General features: G+C 56.1%; 1 protein-coding gene across 1 annotated transcript; it reads right to left on the bottom strand.

Moving 5' to 3' along the window:
• Positions 1-3,194: 3,194 nt before the first annotated feature.
• On the bottom strand, positions 3,195-18,123 carry LOC144952051 (immunoglobulin superfamily member 11-like). The gene is made up of 7 exons (XM_078882443.1): positions 18,090-18,123; positions 9,002-9,114; positions 8,495-8,711; positions 6,704-6,862; positions 4,345-4,497; positions 3,714-3,855; positions 3,195-3,622 (listed from the first exon to the last, which is right to left on the bottom strand). The coding sequence occupies exons 1-7, from the start codon at positions 18,121-18,123 to the stop codon at positions 3,316-3,318; spliced, it is 1,125 nt and encodes a 374-aa protein (XP_078738569.1). The 3' UTR covers positions 3,195-3,315.
• Between the last annotated feature and the right edge of the window lie 246 nt (positions 18,124-18,369).

The raw sequence follows: 18,369 nt of genomic DNA, 5'->3' as shown, positions 1-18,369 counted from the left end.
CTGTGAGACGAGCAGCGTCAGTCTGATCATTAACAAAGCAGCAGCAGCAGCAGCGCCAGGATGTGGTAGCGATGTCAGCGCTGTTCCTCTTGAAAAGCCACAAACGCCCTCGCGCATTGCTGTGCCATGCAGAGCGTGGGCCGCCATCGCAACGAGCGTGCCCAGCCCACAGCAAAGCGGGCGGAAGAAGACGTCAGAATGGCAAGAGCAGCTGCGAAGATGAACGAGGGCTGCAGCGCCATGATATCCCCAAACAACTGTATGTATGTTGAACCTCGTTCGTACCGTACGTAGCCAACCCTGCAATCAGACGTGCCGGATCTGCGTTGGACGAAGGCCCCATTCTGTCAAGAACCGCGCGGTAGGCTGGCGTGCAACGACTTCTCCACACTATGGGAACCTCATTTGCCAGTAAAAATATGATAATTTGTTTTTTACCCTTTTATCTGGCAACAAAACTGACACCTTTTGAGTCACGTAGATAGAAAAATTATAAAAAAATATCCATTTTTAATTTTTATTAGAATATGAATTCTTTAAAAAAAAATGTTTTTACCAGGCTTGCTGGGCCTTTCTCTCCCCCTGACGCCGCGGGGTGGATTTCCACACAGCTCTCTCATTGCCATGCTAACTTCTCTGCTCCAGCAGAGCCACCTCTCTCTCTTTATTTCAGGCCACGACACAGAGGCATTGGGTCTCTGTGTGTCTATGTTGTGTGTCTCTCTCTGTGTGTCTCTGTGTTGTCTCTCTCTGCTTGTGTGTCTGTCTGTGTTTTGTTCTCCATCTAAACCTTAGTTCTACCTGATGACGACTGCTTGTGTTGCAAGTGAAACGTCGTATTTTATTTCATTGATTTTCTTTCTACGTGACTTTACCGAAAGAACCTCAGCGTAATTCCTGCAGTGATGAAAGCTTCAAATCACGTATGAATTCCTGCAGTCACGAAAGCTTTAAGTCAATCATCAATAAATGTTGGTCATGAGCAGGAATCGAACTCGAGTCGCCGTGTTTTATAGTACAGCGCGCTAACCACTGTGCCACCGCTCCCCACAGTTACACACCTATTAACAGCCACGCACGCAACTCTGCCAGTACTGTCGAAACTAGACCACGACACGAGGATGGATCTGAGCTTGGTTAAACCCCCGATGAATAATAGGCAGGCCAGCCTGAATGTTTAAAGCCAGCGCAGGTGTTTCTGTGAAGGTGTCCAGGTTGCGTTAGCACAAGGAAAAGAGACGGGGGGGGGGGTATGACTGTGGCCGACAAGACCCCAGAGCCTCATGTGGAGCGACGGACCAGGTAGCTCTCACACAGCATTACACAGCCGATGAAGAGATAATAGCGCTCGACGGATTCGGAGCGAGACCTCCGCTGCCAATCCGCAGCTCGGCATAAGCACACACAACTGCCCAATCACTCCTGGGGAGTGGAGGGAGGGGAGTTTTTGATTACATAACATACCCAGGCAGTGAGAATCAATAACCAGATCAGAGCATACAGAACATGGTTGACCAATAAGAAGCGACCCATTTACCGCACCCGGGCATCGATCATTGTATCTGTACCAGATGATTGATGACACAATACCCAGGCACACACACACACGCTCACACTGACAATATTACTACTTTACTGAGGTGCATGACACAGCATAATCGGGAGAATACGGTCATATAATGGACACGCGGAGCAGTAACGCGCTCATGCGCTCGTTGTTGCAGAGCTTCGCGGTTCGACTCTGGCAGGGCGCCCGAGTTAATAATGCGGGAAGTCTGCCTCACTCACAGTGGACGCTCAAGCTCCTGTGATGTCATTCGAAGAAGAGGAGGCCGCGTGTCACGGTCCAAATTTGGGGACTGTTGGAATTTTTACTCCGCAAGTTAATCAATTTGGAAGAGCTACGCAGCAACGTCGCCCGCTAGCGGCTGACTGATGCGCTCGTGCAGGCCGACGCTCAGTCAGCTGGTGCCACACAGAGGCAGCCACCACCGGGGGGGGGGTCCCCTTTGAAGGACTGCAATGAGGTGGGAGGTAAGGCGCTTCGAGTGTCTGAATCACTCAAGTAAGCGCCAGATAAGCGCAAATATGAACATGAACATGCGTGTCAAAAGCTGCGCTGGATCGCTTTGTCGCTGGGAGCATGGAAAGGAGGCTGGCAGTAAGCGGAGTCGATAAAATGAGTTCCACTTTGAGGGAATGTCAACAGTGGTTACCTGAAGAGTACACGGATACTTACCCCTGTCATAGGAATGTGGAATTTATACCACTGGCTGTGCAGGACTGTAAACGGAAGATGCGCACGAATCCCTCAATGCAGGAGATCGCTTTGACGTTTGAATTGCGATGGAGATGAGGGCACCTGGTAGAACCAGGAGCTGGTGGAATCAGGAGCTGGTGGAACCAGGAGCTGGTGGAACCAGGAGCTGGTGGAACCAGGAGCTGGTGGAACCAGGAGTTGATGGAATCAGGAGCTGGTGGAACCAGGAGTTGGTGGAACCAGGAGCTGGTGGAACCAGGAGCTGGTGGAACCAGGAGTTGATGGAATCAGGAGCTGGTGGAACCAGGAGCTGGTGGAACCAGGAGCTGGTGGAACCAGGAGCTGGTGGAACCAGGAGTTGGTGGAATCAGGAGCTGGTGGAACCAGGAGCTGGTGGAATCAGGAGTTGGTGGAACCAGGAGCTGGTGGAACCAGGAGTTGGTGGAATCAGGAGCTGGTGGAACCAGGAGTTGGTGGAATCAGGAGCTGGTGGAACCAGGAGCTGGTGGAACCAGGAGCTGGTGGAACCAGGAGTTGGTGGAATCAGGAGCTGGTGGAACCAGGAGTTGGTGGAATCAGGAGCTGGTGGAACCAGGAGCTGGTGGAACCAGGAGCTGGTGGAACCAGGAGTTGGTGGAATCAGGAGCTGGTGGAACCAGGAGCTGGTGGAACCAGGAGTTGGTGGAACCAGGAGCTGGTGGAATCAGGAGTTGGTGGAATCAGGAGCTGGTGGAACCAGGAGTTGGTGGAACCAGGAGCTGGTGGAACCAGGAGCTGGTGGAACCAGGAGTTGGTGGAATCAGGAGTTGGTGGAATCAGGAGCTGGTGGAACCAGGAGCTGGTGGAATCAGGAGTTGGTGGAACCAGGAGCTGATGGAACCAGGAGTTGGTGGAATCAGGAGCTGGTGGAACCAGGAGTTGGTGGAACCAGGAGCTGGTGGAATCAGGAGTTGGTGGAATCAGGAGCTGGTGGAACCAGGAGTTGGTGGAACCAGGAGTTGGTGGAATCAGGAGTTGGTGGAATCAGGAGCTGGTGGAACCAGGAGCTGAGGACTTTACTTGAAGCCGCAGGGAGTAAGGGAGCTGAGCCCTGGGGGACCCACGGTTGGCCCCACGTTGAGCGTCTCCGCCTCAAGCCGGTCTCCAGGGACCCGCGCGGAGATGGGGGCACGACGGTGGTGGTGGTGGTGGTGACGGCGGGCATGACGTAGGGGGGTGTGCTGGTGATGGCGATGATAATGGTGGTGGTGGCGAGGTGCCAGAGGCGTCGATGTATCGGCTGCAATGGGGGTCTCCTCGCGAGCAGCTGGGCGGGAGAGGAGGCGGAAGAAGGGAGACGAGGTGGGAGGGGAGTCGTCCTCCCTGGGGCACGGGAGACAAAGGTGGACGTTATGGGTTACATCTAGAGATGGGGTGTAGAGGTGAAATCTTGAGTGTAGAGGTGGACGCTCACAGGATGTCGTTGGGGCAGTCGTCCTCCCGGACTCGTCGCCGGTGGACGTGAAGTCTCAGAGCGAGGAGGAGGAAGAGGAGGAGGAGGAGGCTCCCCACGCCCCCTACCACCGCGGCCACCACCAAGGGGCGGCTTGGGTGCACTGTAGAATATCACCATCATCAATCATCATCATCAACATCACCACCCCACGAAGGTCTTCATCGTGAGCAGCGTCGCGATCACCACCACGACAATCATCAACATCGTAAAAGGAGTCCCACCACGCCTTGAAGAATCGCGGTATCGTGAAAGGCGTCGTGTGAACACGCGTCGGGCGAGGAGCTGACGTACAGTCAACAATTCCCGCTCCTCCGATTACGTGCGGTGTGAAAGAAGTTCAACATACATCACCACCACCGATCACCACGACTACCACCACCACGGCATCACTACTACCACCAATCATCACGAGTGTGGAAGGCTCGCTGCTGGCAGGAGGCCACATGGCAGAGACCCAGGCGCTGTGGGTTTAGGGAGTTGCTTTGCAGTCTCACCACGCGCCCCCCCGCTCCTCGCCCCCCCCCCGCTCCTCGCCCCCCCCGCTCCTCGCCCCCCCCCGCTCCTTGCGCCCCCCGCTCCTCCTCCTCACCGCCGCCGCGCTGGCGCCGCGCCGCAGGGGAGCGGCTCACGTGGAGGCGGAGTGAGCACGTGGCCGCGCCGATGGCGTTGGACGCGGTGCAGGAGTAGGAGCCTCCGTGGCGAGCGCTCACGTTCCCCAGCCACAGCGTGGCCCCAGTGGGGGCTACGGGGTCACGATGGGGAGGAGGGGAGGGTTGGTGAGGGGGGGGATGGAGAAGAAGGCGTTCGTGTTATGAAGGGGAGGAGATGGAGGAAGCGAGAGGGGAGTGGGAGAGTAGAATGAGGTTGGGAGGAGGGGAAGGGGAGAGGCACGTGGTCATCACGAACCTTGCGGAACAAAAACTGAAAAGTGCGCAAAGATGCAGGAACAGAGACGGCGCGCTCGGAATGCCTCTGAGGGTCAGCAAGAGGAGCACGCGGCCTGGAGAACGGACGCAGGTCAGTGGGCAGCAGCAGCAGCAGGGCGGTGGTGGTGGTGGACGATGGTCGAGACTAACAAGGAATGGAATGCCAAGAATGGAATGCGTTACGAGTGGATGGTCATCGAGTAGATGGAGCGATGAGATCAGCTTATGTGTAGCAGCAGGTGCAGCAGGTGCAGCAGGTGCAGCAGGTGCAGCAGGTGCAGCAGGTGCAGCATGTGCAGCAGGTGCAGCAGGTGCAGCAGGTGCAGCAGGTGCAGCAGGTGCAGGCTGGATCGTTACTTTGCACGATGATGAGGAAGTGGTGGCCGCTCGGGGAGGCCTTCATCCAGCAGTGGATCGACTATGGCCGATGATGAATCATCACCATGCGCCCATCATCATCGCCATCATCACCATCATCGCCATCATCATCGCCATCATCACCATCATCATCGCCATCATCACCATCATCATCGCCATCATCACCATCATCGCCATCATCACCATGCGCCCATCATCATCGCCATCATCGCCATCATCGCCATCATCACCATCATCTCCATCATCGCCATCATCGCCATCATCACCATCATCGCCATCATCACCATGCGCCCATCATCATCGCCATCATCACCATCATCGCCATCATCACCATCATCGCCATCATCACCATCATCACCATGCGCCCATCATCATCGCCATTATCACCATCATCATCGCCATCATCACCATCATCACCATGCGCCCATCATCATCGCCATCATCACCATCATCATCGCCATCATCACCATCATCACCATCATCATCGCCATCATCACCATCATCATCGCCATCATCACCATCATCATCGCCATCATCACCATCATCGCCATCATCACCATGCGCCCATCATCATCGCCATCATCACCATCATCGCCATCATCACCATCATCGCCATCATCGCCATCATCACCATGCGCCCATCATCATCGCCATCATCACCATCATCGCCATCATCACCATCATCGCCATCATCACCATCATCGCCATCATCACCATCATCACCATGCGCCCATCATCATCGCCATCATCACCATCATCATCGCCATCATCACCATCATCACCATGCGCCCATCATCATCGCCATCATCACCATCATCGCCATCATCACCATCATCGCCATCATCACCATCATCGCCATCATCACCATCATCGCCATCATCACCATGCGCCCATCATCATCACCATCATCGCCATCATCACCATCATCGCCATCATCGCCATCATCACCATCATCGCCATCATCACCATCATCGCCATCATCACCATCATTGCCATCATCACCATGCGCCCATCATCATCGCCATCATCACCATCATCGCCATCATCACCATCATCGCCATCATCACCATCATCACCATGCGCCCATCATCATCGCCATCATCACCATCATCATCGCCATCATCACCATCATCGCCATCATCACCATCATCACCATGCGCCCATCATCATCGCCATCATCACCATCATCATCGCCATCATCACCATCATCACCATGCGCCCATCATCATCGCCATCATCACCATCATCGCCATCATCACCATCATCGCCATCATCACCATCATCGCCATCATCACCATCATCGCCATCATCACCATCATCGCCATCATCACCATGCGCCCATCATCATCGCCATCATCACCATCATCGCCATCATCACCATCATCGCCAGCACCCCAAGCCCCCATCATTATAACCTTTACATGAAATAGGTTTGTGTCACCGCGGCCTTACTAACTGCACACGAATCGATGCGATGAATATCACCTCGAGGTCTGTGCTTTTCGCTTGCAAGTTTCAGATTTACTGCAATACACCCGTCCTTGGACGGGCAAAAGGCGAGTTTAACCACAATCATCGCCATCATCGCCATCCTCCTTGTCACCCCAAGCCCCCATCACCGTGCCCGTGATGTCGAGGACTCACAGGTCGATGCCAGGGGGGGCAAACCCCCCGCGGGCCCGGGCCCCCCCCATGAGTAAGTGGGCGTGGGGGTCCCCTCGTCCGAGCTGCAGCTCAGGGTCGCGTTGCCCCCCCCCAGCGCGGGGGGCACCAGCACGCGGCACTCCGGCTGGGACGGCGGCACTGCACACAGACAAAGGTGCCCCATGTAAACAAACAGGCTGTTGAGACAAGTGCTCTTATTGAGCGTGTATTAAGGGCATTGTGGCACATGACAGGGCGGTGTGGCCAAAACCACGCCCGGCCGTCTTTGTCTCCCACAGCGCTTATGTTTGCGCACCGCACTAGGTAGGGGTCATTTGAGGATAAGTTGACATCTCGTGGAGCCCGGGAGCGGTCCAGATATTCGACGGCGATGTTCGCCGCAGCGCTTGTGCCGGGCACCTTCAGGCCGTCACGTCAACTGTGGAAGGCTCGCTGCTAGCAGGAGGTCACGGGACAGACTCAGGTGCTATGGGTTGACTCAGATGACTGGCAGATGCACCACCTGTGCTCCGCACTCAGAATGAACATGAGCGACGCAGCATTCATTGGTCCGCATCTCCTGTGTATAACCCTGAAGCACCAGGGATAACCATTCCACATTCACATGGCGGGGATCAGCCCAGAACAAATCGCTCTCCATTTCCCCAAATAGCGCGCTCATTTTCATCGAATCCGGAGGGGCGACGGACCGAGTGAACCTCCAACCAGGACCACAACTCTCGACCCCTCCTCCTCCCACTGCGAGTCGACCGCTGTCTGCACAATGGCACTCACACACGAGACACTACATAGTGCACACGACCCCCGGGTAGCCCACGCAGGCTGTCGGGGAAAGTGCTGTTAGCGAGAAGCGCTCTGAAGGCCGACATGACACACAAGGCCAACACCACGCCAGTCCATCTTTGTCTTCATAGCTGCGATGCTTACACATCGCACCAGGTACTGATTTGAGGCTGAGTCGACCTAGGGGAGGGCCAGGACCGGTTCAGATAATCGTCACCGGTGTAGGAGGCCATGAGCGGGAATCAAAGTCGGGTGGCCGTGGTTCGTAGCGCAGCGCTAACCACAACAACCGCCATTCTCCACTTGTGCCAGGCCATGTGCACCTTGAGGCCACGTGAAGTGTCAAACGCCCGCTGGCAGGAGGTCACGGGGCAGACCCAGCAGGTGCCACGGGTCGACTGACTGAGATGACCGAGATGACTGGCTGATGCACCAATTGTGCCCCCTACTGTACCAACTTGCTGTGCTTTAGCCACCCGGTGCTCCGCTCGTTGTTGTGAGCGTCGCTCCTCCGCCCTCCGTTGTTGTTGGAGGGCGACTGCCTCCAACTGCCCAGTAGCGTCCTTCACGAGCCTCCTCCACAGAGGCCGATCTTGACACCGCTGGTACCAGTCATCGGCAAGTCCACTCAGCTCCACGTCCTCCTGTACCACATCACTCCATCTCTTCTCTAGCCCGTGCCGCACCCGTTTATCCTCCTCGATCGGGCCAAACAAAACCTGTTTAGGCATGCGGTGGCTGGGCATGCGGGCTACATGGCCCAGCCAATGACGCCTTGCCTGCCGGAGGAGCTCACAGTGACACACACAGTGACACACACAGTGAGTGACACACACAGTGACACACACACAGTGAGTGACACACACAGTGACACACACACTGAGTGACACACACAGAGAGTGACACACACAGAGAGTGACACACACAGAGAGTGACACACACAGTGAGTGACACACACACACGACGCATGCACCCGTGGCTCCCCACCCAGCACGGAGAGCGCCACGACGAACAGGGCGCCCCCCGCCATCTCGAGCGCCCCTCCCCGTGCCGCCACGCACACGTAGGTGCCCGCGTCGCGGTCGCGAGTGCCGTTCAGGACCATGGAGGCGTCGGGCGCCGGGAGGCGCGGCGCGAGGAACGCGGCGCGGCCCGCGTAGCGAGCGGAGGTCACGGACGCGCGGCCGCGATGGAAGATCAGGACCTGGCGGGGGGCGGTCAGCTTCATTTAAGGAGACAACAACAACAACAATTATTATTTTAATAGTGTACTCATCTATCCAGGGAAAGCCACACTGAGTCCGAGGACCGCTGTTGAATTTGAGGATGTTTTCAGCCAATGAACGACGAGTCGTGTCGTCACACCACGTGGGAGGAGGATACCGGAGCACCCGGAGAAAACCCACGATTTCCGCGAGGGGGAAACGCTCTATCTCCGTGTGGATGGAAATAGATGGTGATTAGTACACTTGCTTGTACTGCCATCTCGTTCACCTGCTCCGGTGAGCGCGGCTCGTGTAGCGGAGTGACGGCCCAGAACACAGAGAGGGAGGACGCGGCGGAGGAGGAGGAGGAGGCGCCGAGGCGGCAGGGGAGGAGCGCCGAGTCTCCACGGGACGCGCGCACATCGCGAGCGTGCACAGGGACACGCGACTCCCCTACACACAGACACACGGACACTCACAGAGAGACACACACACACAGAGACCCATACACACACACACAGAGACACACACACAGAGACTCATACACACAGAGACCCATACACACAGACGCACGGACACACACAGAGACACACACACACACAGACCCATACACATGTAGGGCTGTTACAGAGAGCCCGTTATGCATGGCAGCCTATGGTAAACAAGCACAGTGGGCGGGGCTACGTCAGTGCACGGGCAGGTGCCCTCTACGACGTCCGCGCTTCGGACGTTACGATCCCCCGGGGCCCCACCCCTCAGGGAGGGGGGTGTATAAAAGGGGAATGTATCGGGAGGCTCGGGAGTGATGTTTAGCTAAAGAAGAGGAGGCGGAAGACGTCTGAGATAGAGCCCTGGACTCCCCCTGGTACGCCGTCCATATCAGGACCGCGCAGGCTCGAGCCAGTGGCGTGGTACCAGAGCCAGAGCCAGTGCTGGTCTGGACTCTGGGTACCGGGCCCGACTGACCAGTGTCGGGCCAAGATAGCCTCCCCTAGCCCATTAGTGGAGGACTCAGAGGCAGGCTAAGGTTAGCCTAGAGGTGTGTCCTCAGATAGACGGGTGAGGGGGCCGATACCCCCTCAATTGTGTATGTCACAAAGTTGGTATTCAAATAAACAAGTGTGCCTCCAACTCCGGTGTCAACGAGTCGTAAGCGTTACTACATCTGGCGTCAGAAGTGAAACAAAGTACGAACATGGATACACGCCGGACGACTCGAGTCAGAGTACCAGGGGCGGAGGACACCGCTGCAGTTGGAGAGCCCGAGACGGCTGAAGATGCCATCGAACAGCCGGGGCTGGGTGCATCCACGCCACAGCAGCTGGAGGAAGGGGAGCCGTCGACGGAGGGGCTGAGGCAGGCGCACGCGAAGCTGGCCGAGCTGCTGTACGCCGCAGCCGCCATGCTCGATAACATCACACGGCTGGGGGCTGCGGGACCGCCACGAGGCGACAGCAGCCAACGACCACAGCGCCTTCCCGCCATTTCAACGGAGCAACATTTTGAAACTCCCGCCATCGCCGCAGCTGCTGTTGAGGGCGTGGCCGCTCTAAGCATCGCGTCCAACGGCGGGAGTACAGTACCTGCCACGTCACCACGGGTGCGACCGGCGATGCCATCGCTGCTTCGGGCCGACGCTGAGTCGAGTGAGGGAGACGAGGGAGCGCGATCGTCCTCTGCAGCCGCTGCCTTACATCAGCGACTGCCGCCGCTCAAAGAATTTGTGGGCGAGGAGGGCGACTGGGGCGGCTTCCAGCGGCGCTTCCTCGCTCACCAGGAGATGGCACAGTGGACAGACGCCGAGGCTCTCCGAGCACTGCCAGCACTCCTCGACAGCGACGCCCTCGCCACACTAACATCGGCAACGAAGGAGAGGCGTTCCACGCTGCGGAAGGCGATGCAAGTGCTGTCCGATGTGTATGGGCCACCATCGGACTGTCGTCAACTCTTTTACGATCGCCAGCGGGGGACGAAGGAGTCGCCCCTGGCGTACCGTACAAGCCTCCTGGCGCTGGCAAAGGAAGCCTTTCCACGAATGGACGACGAGGGGATCGACGCCATGGTGACAGAAAAGATACTTTTGCTGGCGGACGACTTAGACATCATCATTGTCGCACAGGACGATGCAGAAATGTGCTCCCTCCAAGCGGCCCGTCTCCTCCACGCAAACCTGTCCTCTCAACGACGGAAGGCCAGCAAGGCGGCGAGCGGGCGCGCCGTCGCTGCGGCCACCCTCCCGGCGGAAGAGGTTTGCGCCATCAACCATCGACGGCAGCACGGAGCGGGAGCGCGGGAGGACCGGGCCGGTTCAAGCCGTCTACAACATCCATCGTCGCCACCAGCGCTTCCACGCTGTTATAACTGCGGCATCCGGGGCCACGTCGCCTCGGGGTGCCGCTCTCCTCGGCAGCGCGGGACGACACCTCAACGGGACGCCGGCCCTCGTCACAAGCTCCACCATCATAATCCGGCGAGTCGCGGCACCCCTCATGTTTGGCCCACGCACACGCCCATCACACACTCGAACACCGCAGCGAAGGGGGGGCCAATATCGCGTACCATGGCACCAACACGCACCGCTCTGGGTACTCACATTGAACCCAGCCAGTGGTCCGTGTTGGCCCATCGGGTTGTAGCCGCGTCGTCGGGGTCGTCGGCCGTTGTGGGTCACATCGATGGGGTCGAGGTGCGCATCCTGGTCGATACAGGGGCATCGGCGACCATTATTTCGGAGTTGATTTATAACATTCTCCCTGCCCAGAGCCGTCCTTTGATGCCTGTTAATGTACCATTCTTTGCTGCTAACGGGGGTTCACTTGGCATCATCGGACAAATTCGAGCCCAGATTTGTGTCGGGGATATTAAATTATCTGGGCCGATTTTTGTTTCCTCCTCGCTGGCGGTTCCGTGCCTGCTGGGGACGGACTTCCTGGCCAAAATGCCGATTAGGATATTAATCGACCAGGGATGCATTGAGCTCCCATCGGGCCGACGCATGGCGTTTCTGCCATCCCCCGCTACGAGCCGGACGGCGTGCGCGACGGTGCCGGCGTTCGTAGATAGAACGGTGCGCGTTCCTCCGGGGGCGCAAATGTTGATCCCCTTGAAACTTCGGCGGCCCTTCGCTAAGGGCATTGGGGCTCAAGGGGTTCTGTTGGGACCGTCTAGGGCCGGGGTCAGTGGACCTAATTTACTCCCGGCCCAGACCATAGTGAGAGGGGAAGGAGAACCCTTCATCGCGGTCCTCAATGTGGGCTCGCAGACGGTCGTGGTCCCACAGGGGACCGTGCTTGCTCACGCAACGCCGGTGCCCTGGGAGGAACCCGTCGCGAGTCATGTCGGCGCTGTCCCTGCACCGCGGCCACATTCGGACAGCGATGAAGGGTGGCTCGAGGCGCTTTGCGCGGGATCGACGGACCTCTCAAATTTAGAGCGCCAACGTCTTAAGACACTACTGCGGGAATTTTCCGACGTTTTCAGTCGGGATAAATACGATTTGGGCTGCACTCATCTGCTGCGTCACCACATTGATACGGGTGACAGCACGCCAATACGCCAGAATCCTTTTCGGTTGAGTCCCGCCGAAAAGGACCATGTCAAATCGGCTGTTGATGACATGCTAGCCGCCGACATCATTTCTCCCTCCAACAGCCCTTGGGGAGCGCCGATCGTCCTGGTTAAGAAGCAGGACGGTTCGTTGCGGTTTTGCGTTGACTTTCGGCGCCTTAATAAAATTACGGTTGCCGACGCATACCCGCTCCCACGGATGGACGAATCGCTTGACGCCTTGGCGGGAGCGCGATTCTTCTCCACATTGGACTTACTTTCGGGATTCTGGCAGCTTCCTCTGGACGATGATTCAAAGCCTAAAACTGCTTTCCGTACTCCGCACGGCCTGTTTCAATTCAACCGGTTGCCGATGGGCTTACACTCAGCGCCGGCAACTTTCCAGCGGTTGATGGAATTGGTTTTGGCTGGTTTGCAATGGGAGTCGTGCCTGATTTATTTGGATGACGTCATTGTCTTTGGCAAAACTTTTGATGAACATCTCCAGAGGTTGCGGGCGGTTTTCCTAAAGATGCGGGCTGCTAATTTGAAATTTAAGCCCCAAAAATGCCATTTGTTACGCCAGTTGGTGCGTTATTTGGGGCACATCGTGGGGCGCTCAGGTATTTCTACCGATCCCGCCAAAACGCAGTGTGTAAGCTCCTGGCCGACTCCCACCTCAGTGGGAGAGGTTAGGAGTTTTATTGGGTTTGCGTCGTATTATAGACGCTTCGTCGCTAATTTTGCGACTATCGCCAAACCCCTACATGCTTTGACATCTAAAGGGGTTCGGTTCTGCTGGGGTCAGGAGGAGGAAGCTGCTTTTTGCTCCCTTCGGGACGCTTTGGTAAACGCTCCTCCCCTGATTTACCCTGATTTTTCAAAACCGTTCTTGCTCGACACCGATGCGAGCAACACGGGTATTGGGGGCGTGCTCTCCCAGGTGGTTGACGGCGTGGAACGTGTGGTTGCGTACGGCAGTCGGGTGTTGTCTCCAGCGGAGCAACGGTATTGTGTCACCCGTAGGGAACTGTTGGCAATTGTCCATTTCGTCCAACAGTATCGCCCATATCTGTACGGTCGGCATTTCACCGTCCGCACAGATCATGCGGCACTGCAGTACGCCCTGAGGGTTCAACAGCCATCGGGACAATTGTCCCGATAGTTGGAGGTCCTCCAGGATTACGATTTCCAAACCACATACCGTAAGGGCGTTCGCCACACCAACGCGGACGCTCTGTCACGCTTGCCAACCACCTCCGAGTGTGCATGCCTCCTGGGGTCTGGACGTTGCAGGCCTCCAGGGGACACATCGGTACCTGTCTTGGCGGCCGCCAACGACGCAATTGTTCCTAATTCGATCGAACAACAGGGCAAAGATTCCCTGTTGGGGTTGCTCGTCATTGAATGGGGGCGCCTCCAGATGGAGGATGTCTCCCTCCTCGGGTGGCGACGTCGCGTTGTCGGTGCGGCGGGGGGAAAAAGAGGTGCTTCCGACGCATGGGAAATGTGCCAAGGTCTGCTAATGCATTGGGACGGGAAGTCACGTCGACATCGGCTGGTTGTCCCTACTGGGTTGCGGGGTAGGGTGGTATGGGCCGCTCATGAGCGCCTCCTACACCTGGGGACCCAAAAGACTCTCGCCTTGCTGCAACTTGATTTTTACTGGCCTGGCATGACGAGGGATGTTGGGGATTTGTTGGGATTGTGCCCTCAATGTGCACAACGCAAACCGCCGGCACAGGAGTCTAACCCGCCCTTGCAATCGATCAAAGTGTCCAGGATAAACGAGCTGGTCGCTCTGGACATTTTGGGACCATTCCCCGCCACCCCCAGAGGGAATAGATATTTGTTGACGGGTGTCGAGTATTTTACACGCTGGCCTATGGCCTGGCCTCTGGCCAACCAGTCGGCAGCAGCCATCGTGGAGGCCTTTGTTCAGGGTTATGTCCTGGACAAAGGTGCTCCGGAGAGGCTGCTGACCGACCAGGGCAGAAATTTTTCCGGTAAACTACTCAGACAAGTCTGCGATCTCCTGGGCACAAAGAAAATTCGGACCTCCCCATATCACCCACAAACTGACGGGATGGTCGAACGTTTGCATCGCACCATCTCGTCCATGTTATCACAACAAGTTTCGGACTCGCAAACGGATTGGGACCTACAAATTCAGGGGGTCTTGGCGGCGTACCGGATGGCACCCCATGCGGCTACGGGGTTTTCTCCCTTTTACCTCATGTACGGCCGAGAACCAGACCCGCCTGTTCGTGCCCAGTTGCGGATCTCTGTGCCGCAGGGAAAAACTAATCTGGCTGACCACGTTAAATTTAATCTGGACAAATTGACCGAGGCACGGGATGCTGCAATGCAAAACTCTGACCTCCGTCAGAAGGCGAATGAGCGCCTCAGATTGAGTCGAGCGCACATGCTGCAGTGGAAGCCGGGGGACAAGGCATGGCTGCACTGCCCCCAGGTGCCACTGGCAACCTCCTCTAAACTGGTGCGGCCGTGGCGGGGCCCTGTGGAAGTGGTGGAGGTGTTACGTCCGCAGTGCGTGCGCATCAAGTGGGGGAAGCGGCGATGGTTCGTGCACCCCTCCAGATTAAAACCCTTCGCTGCGGTACACAACCCCACTTCACACGCGCGTGGCCAAACATGTGGGGGGTCGGCCGACTTGCTGGGTCCGTCTCCGTCGCTCTCACCTAATGCCTTGCCGGCTGTGCCACCTTCAGGAGCATCAGGAGTGACGGGCTCACGCCCGATCACCCCTCCTGCGGATGCCGAGGGTCACGCGGAGTCAGAGGAATGCTCACCTCAAGACGGACAGTCGCCACCTGATGGTCCGCCACGCGGGGTTACCCCGTGTGAGGGGCCCGCTGCAAGGACGCGCGCTAAAATGCGCAAACTGTTGTGAGGCCGGAAAATGTGTACATAGCTGTTGTGTTTATTGGGTGTTGTGTGGATGGTGTGTTTCCCGCTCCTCGGATGTACATATGTTGGGTTCACCGTTTGTTGTGTGTGCGGGGTGGGTTCCCTGCTGGTTGTATATAAGCTGTTTTTTTTACGGAATTCGTATTTATTCGGGGGGGTGCGACGGGTTGTTTCTCATCTTGTTGTTGTGTCTTGTTCTGGTTCCTGTTATGGTTCAAAAATAGTGAGGCACACGTGAGGGGGTGAAGGCACCTTTATTGTCAAATTTTTGTATGTTGGCAGCCGGGACGGCTGCATGCTATGTGGGGGGGAGTGATGTAGGGCTGTTACAGAGAGCCCGTTATGCATGGCAGCCTATGGTAAACAAGCACAGTGGGCGGGGCTACGTCAGTGCACGGGCAGGTGCCTTCTACGACGTCCGCGCTTCGGACGTTACGATCCCCCGGGGCCCCACCCCTCAGGGAGGGGGGTGTATAAAAGGGGAATGTATCGGGAGGCTCGGGAGTGATGTTTAGCTAAAGAAGAGGAGGCGGAAGACGTCTGAGATAGAGCCCTGGACTCCCCCTGGTACGCCGTCCTTATCAGGACCGCGCAGGCTCGAGCCAGTGGCGTGGTACCAGAACCAGAGCCAGTGCTGGTTTGGACTCTGGGTACCGGGCCCGACTGACCAGTGTCGGGCCAAGATAGCCTCCCCTAGCCCATTAGTGGAGGACTCAGCTGCAGGCTAAGGTTAGCCTAGAGGTGTGTCCTCAGATAGACGGGTGAGGGGGCCGATACCCCCTCAATTGTGTATGTCACAAAGTTGGTATTCAAATAAACAAGTGTGCCTCCAACTCCGGTGTCAACGAGTCGTAAGCGTTACTACACACACACAGAGACCCATACACACAGAGAGACACACACACACAGAGACCCATACACACAGAGAGACACAGAGACCCATACACACACAGAGACCCATACACACACAGATACCCATACACACACACAGAGACCAATACACACACAGAGACCCATACACACACACAGACACACGGACACACACAGAGACCCATACACACACACAGACACACGGACACACACAGAGACCCATACACACACACAGAGACCAATACACACACACAGAGACCCATACACACACACATACACACACGGACACACACAGAGACCCACACACACACAGAGACACATACACACACACGGACACACACACAGACACATACACACACACAGAGACCCATACACACAGACACACGGACACACACAGAGACCCATACACACACACACAGAGACCCATACACACACACGGACACACACAGAGAGACACATACACACATACAGAGACCCATACACACACACAGACACACGGCCACACACACAGAGAGCTCCTTACACACAGACACACGGACACACACAGAGACCCATACACAACACACACACAGAGACCCATACACACACACACGGACACACACAGAGACCCATACACACACACACACAGAGACCCATACACACACACAGAGACCCATACACACACACAGAGACCAATACACACACACAGAGACCCATACACACACGGACACACACAGAGACCCACACACACACAGAGACACATACACACACACGGACACACACACAGACACATACACACACACAGAGACCCATACACACAGACACACGGACACACACAGAGACCCATACACACACACACAGAGACCCATACACACACACGGACACACACAGAGAGACACATACACACATACAGAGACCCATACACACACACAGACACACGGCCACACACACAGAGAGCCCCTTACACACAGACACACGGACACACACAGAGACCCATACACAACACACACACAGAGACCCATACACACACACACGGACACACACAGAGACCCATACACACACACACAGAGACCCATACACTCAGACACGCGGACACACACAGAGACCCATACACACACACAGAGACACATACACACACACAGAGACCAATACACACACACGGACACACACAGAGACCCATACACACACACGGAGACACACAGAGACCCATACACACACACACACACAGAGACCCATACATACACAGGGACACACACAGAGACACACAGAGACACATACACACACACGGACACACAGAGACCCATACACACAGAGACCCATACACACAGAGACCCATACACACGGACACACACAGAGACCCATACACACACACGGACACACACATAGACCCATACACACACACGGACACACACAGAGACCCATATACACACACACGGACACACACAGAGAGCCCCTTACACACACACGGACACACACAGAGACCCATACACACACACGGACACACACAGAGACCCATACACACACACAGACATACGGACACACACAGAGACCCATACACACACAGAGACCCCCACACACACACACAGAGACCCATACACACGGACACACACAGAGACCCATACACACACTCACACAGAGACCCATACACACACACACAGAGACCCATACACATACACGGACACACACAAAGACACATACACAGACACACGGACACACACAGAGACACATACACACACACGGACACACATACAGACCCATACACACAGACACACGGACACACACGGAGACCCATACACACAGACACACGGATACACATACAGACCCATAAAGACACATAGTGATCCGTAGGGACAGATGCATATACATTCGACATATACAGAGACCCATAGACATACATAGAGACATCGACGCAACATTCATGTAGAAGCCATATATACACACATACTCACAGATGATGATGATCATCATCATAATCAACCTTTTCCTATTCACTGCACATTACTTTTCGCTCCATCTCCGTGGTGGTCGTCCTCATTGATGTGTTGTGCTACCTTTGGCTGCCACTCCAACACCAGGCTTGTCCATTGGTAGTCGTCCCGTCAGGCGACGTCCTCTTTGCGAGCACCTATTATGGTGACGTTGCAGCTGCTGCTGCTGATGATGACGACAAGATGCTGCAGCTGATGACGATAACGATGACAAAAATGATGAGATTGATGATGCTGCTGCTAGCTTAATGTTAATGGCTGTGCTGCTCGATGCTGATGATGCTGATGATGCTGCTCGATGCTGATGATGCTGATGATGCTGATGATACTGATGATGCTGATG

Source organism: Lampetra fluviatilis, chromosome 65 (assembly GCF_964198595.1).
Source record: "Lampetra fluviatilis chromosome 65, kcLamFluv1.1, whole genome shotgun sequence".
Classification (NCBI taxonomy): domain Eukaryota; kingdom Metazoa; phylum Chordata; class Hyperoartia; order Petromyzontiformes; family Petromyzontidae; genus Lampetra; species Lampetra fluviatilis.
Note: the sequence above shows the minus strand (reverse complement) of the source record. Positions and strands in the feature narration are given on the sequence as shown.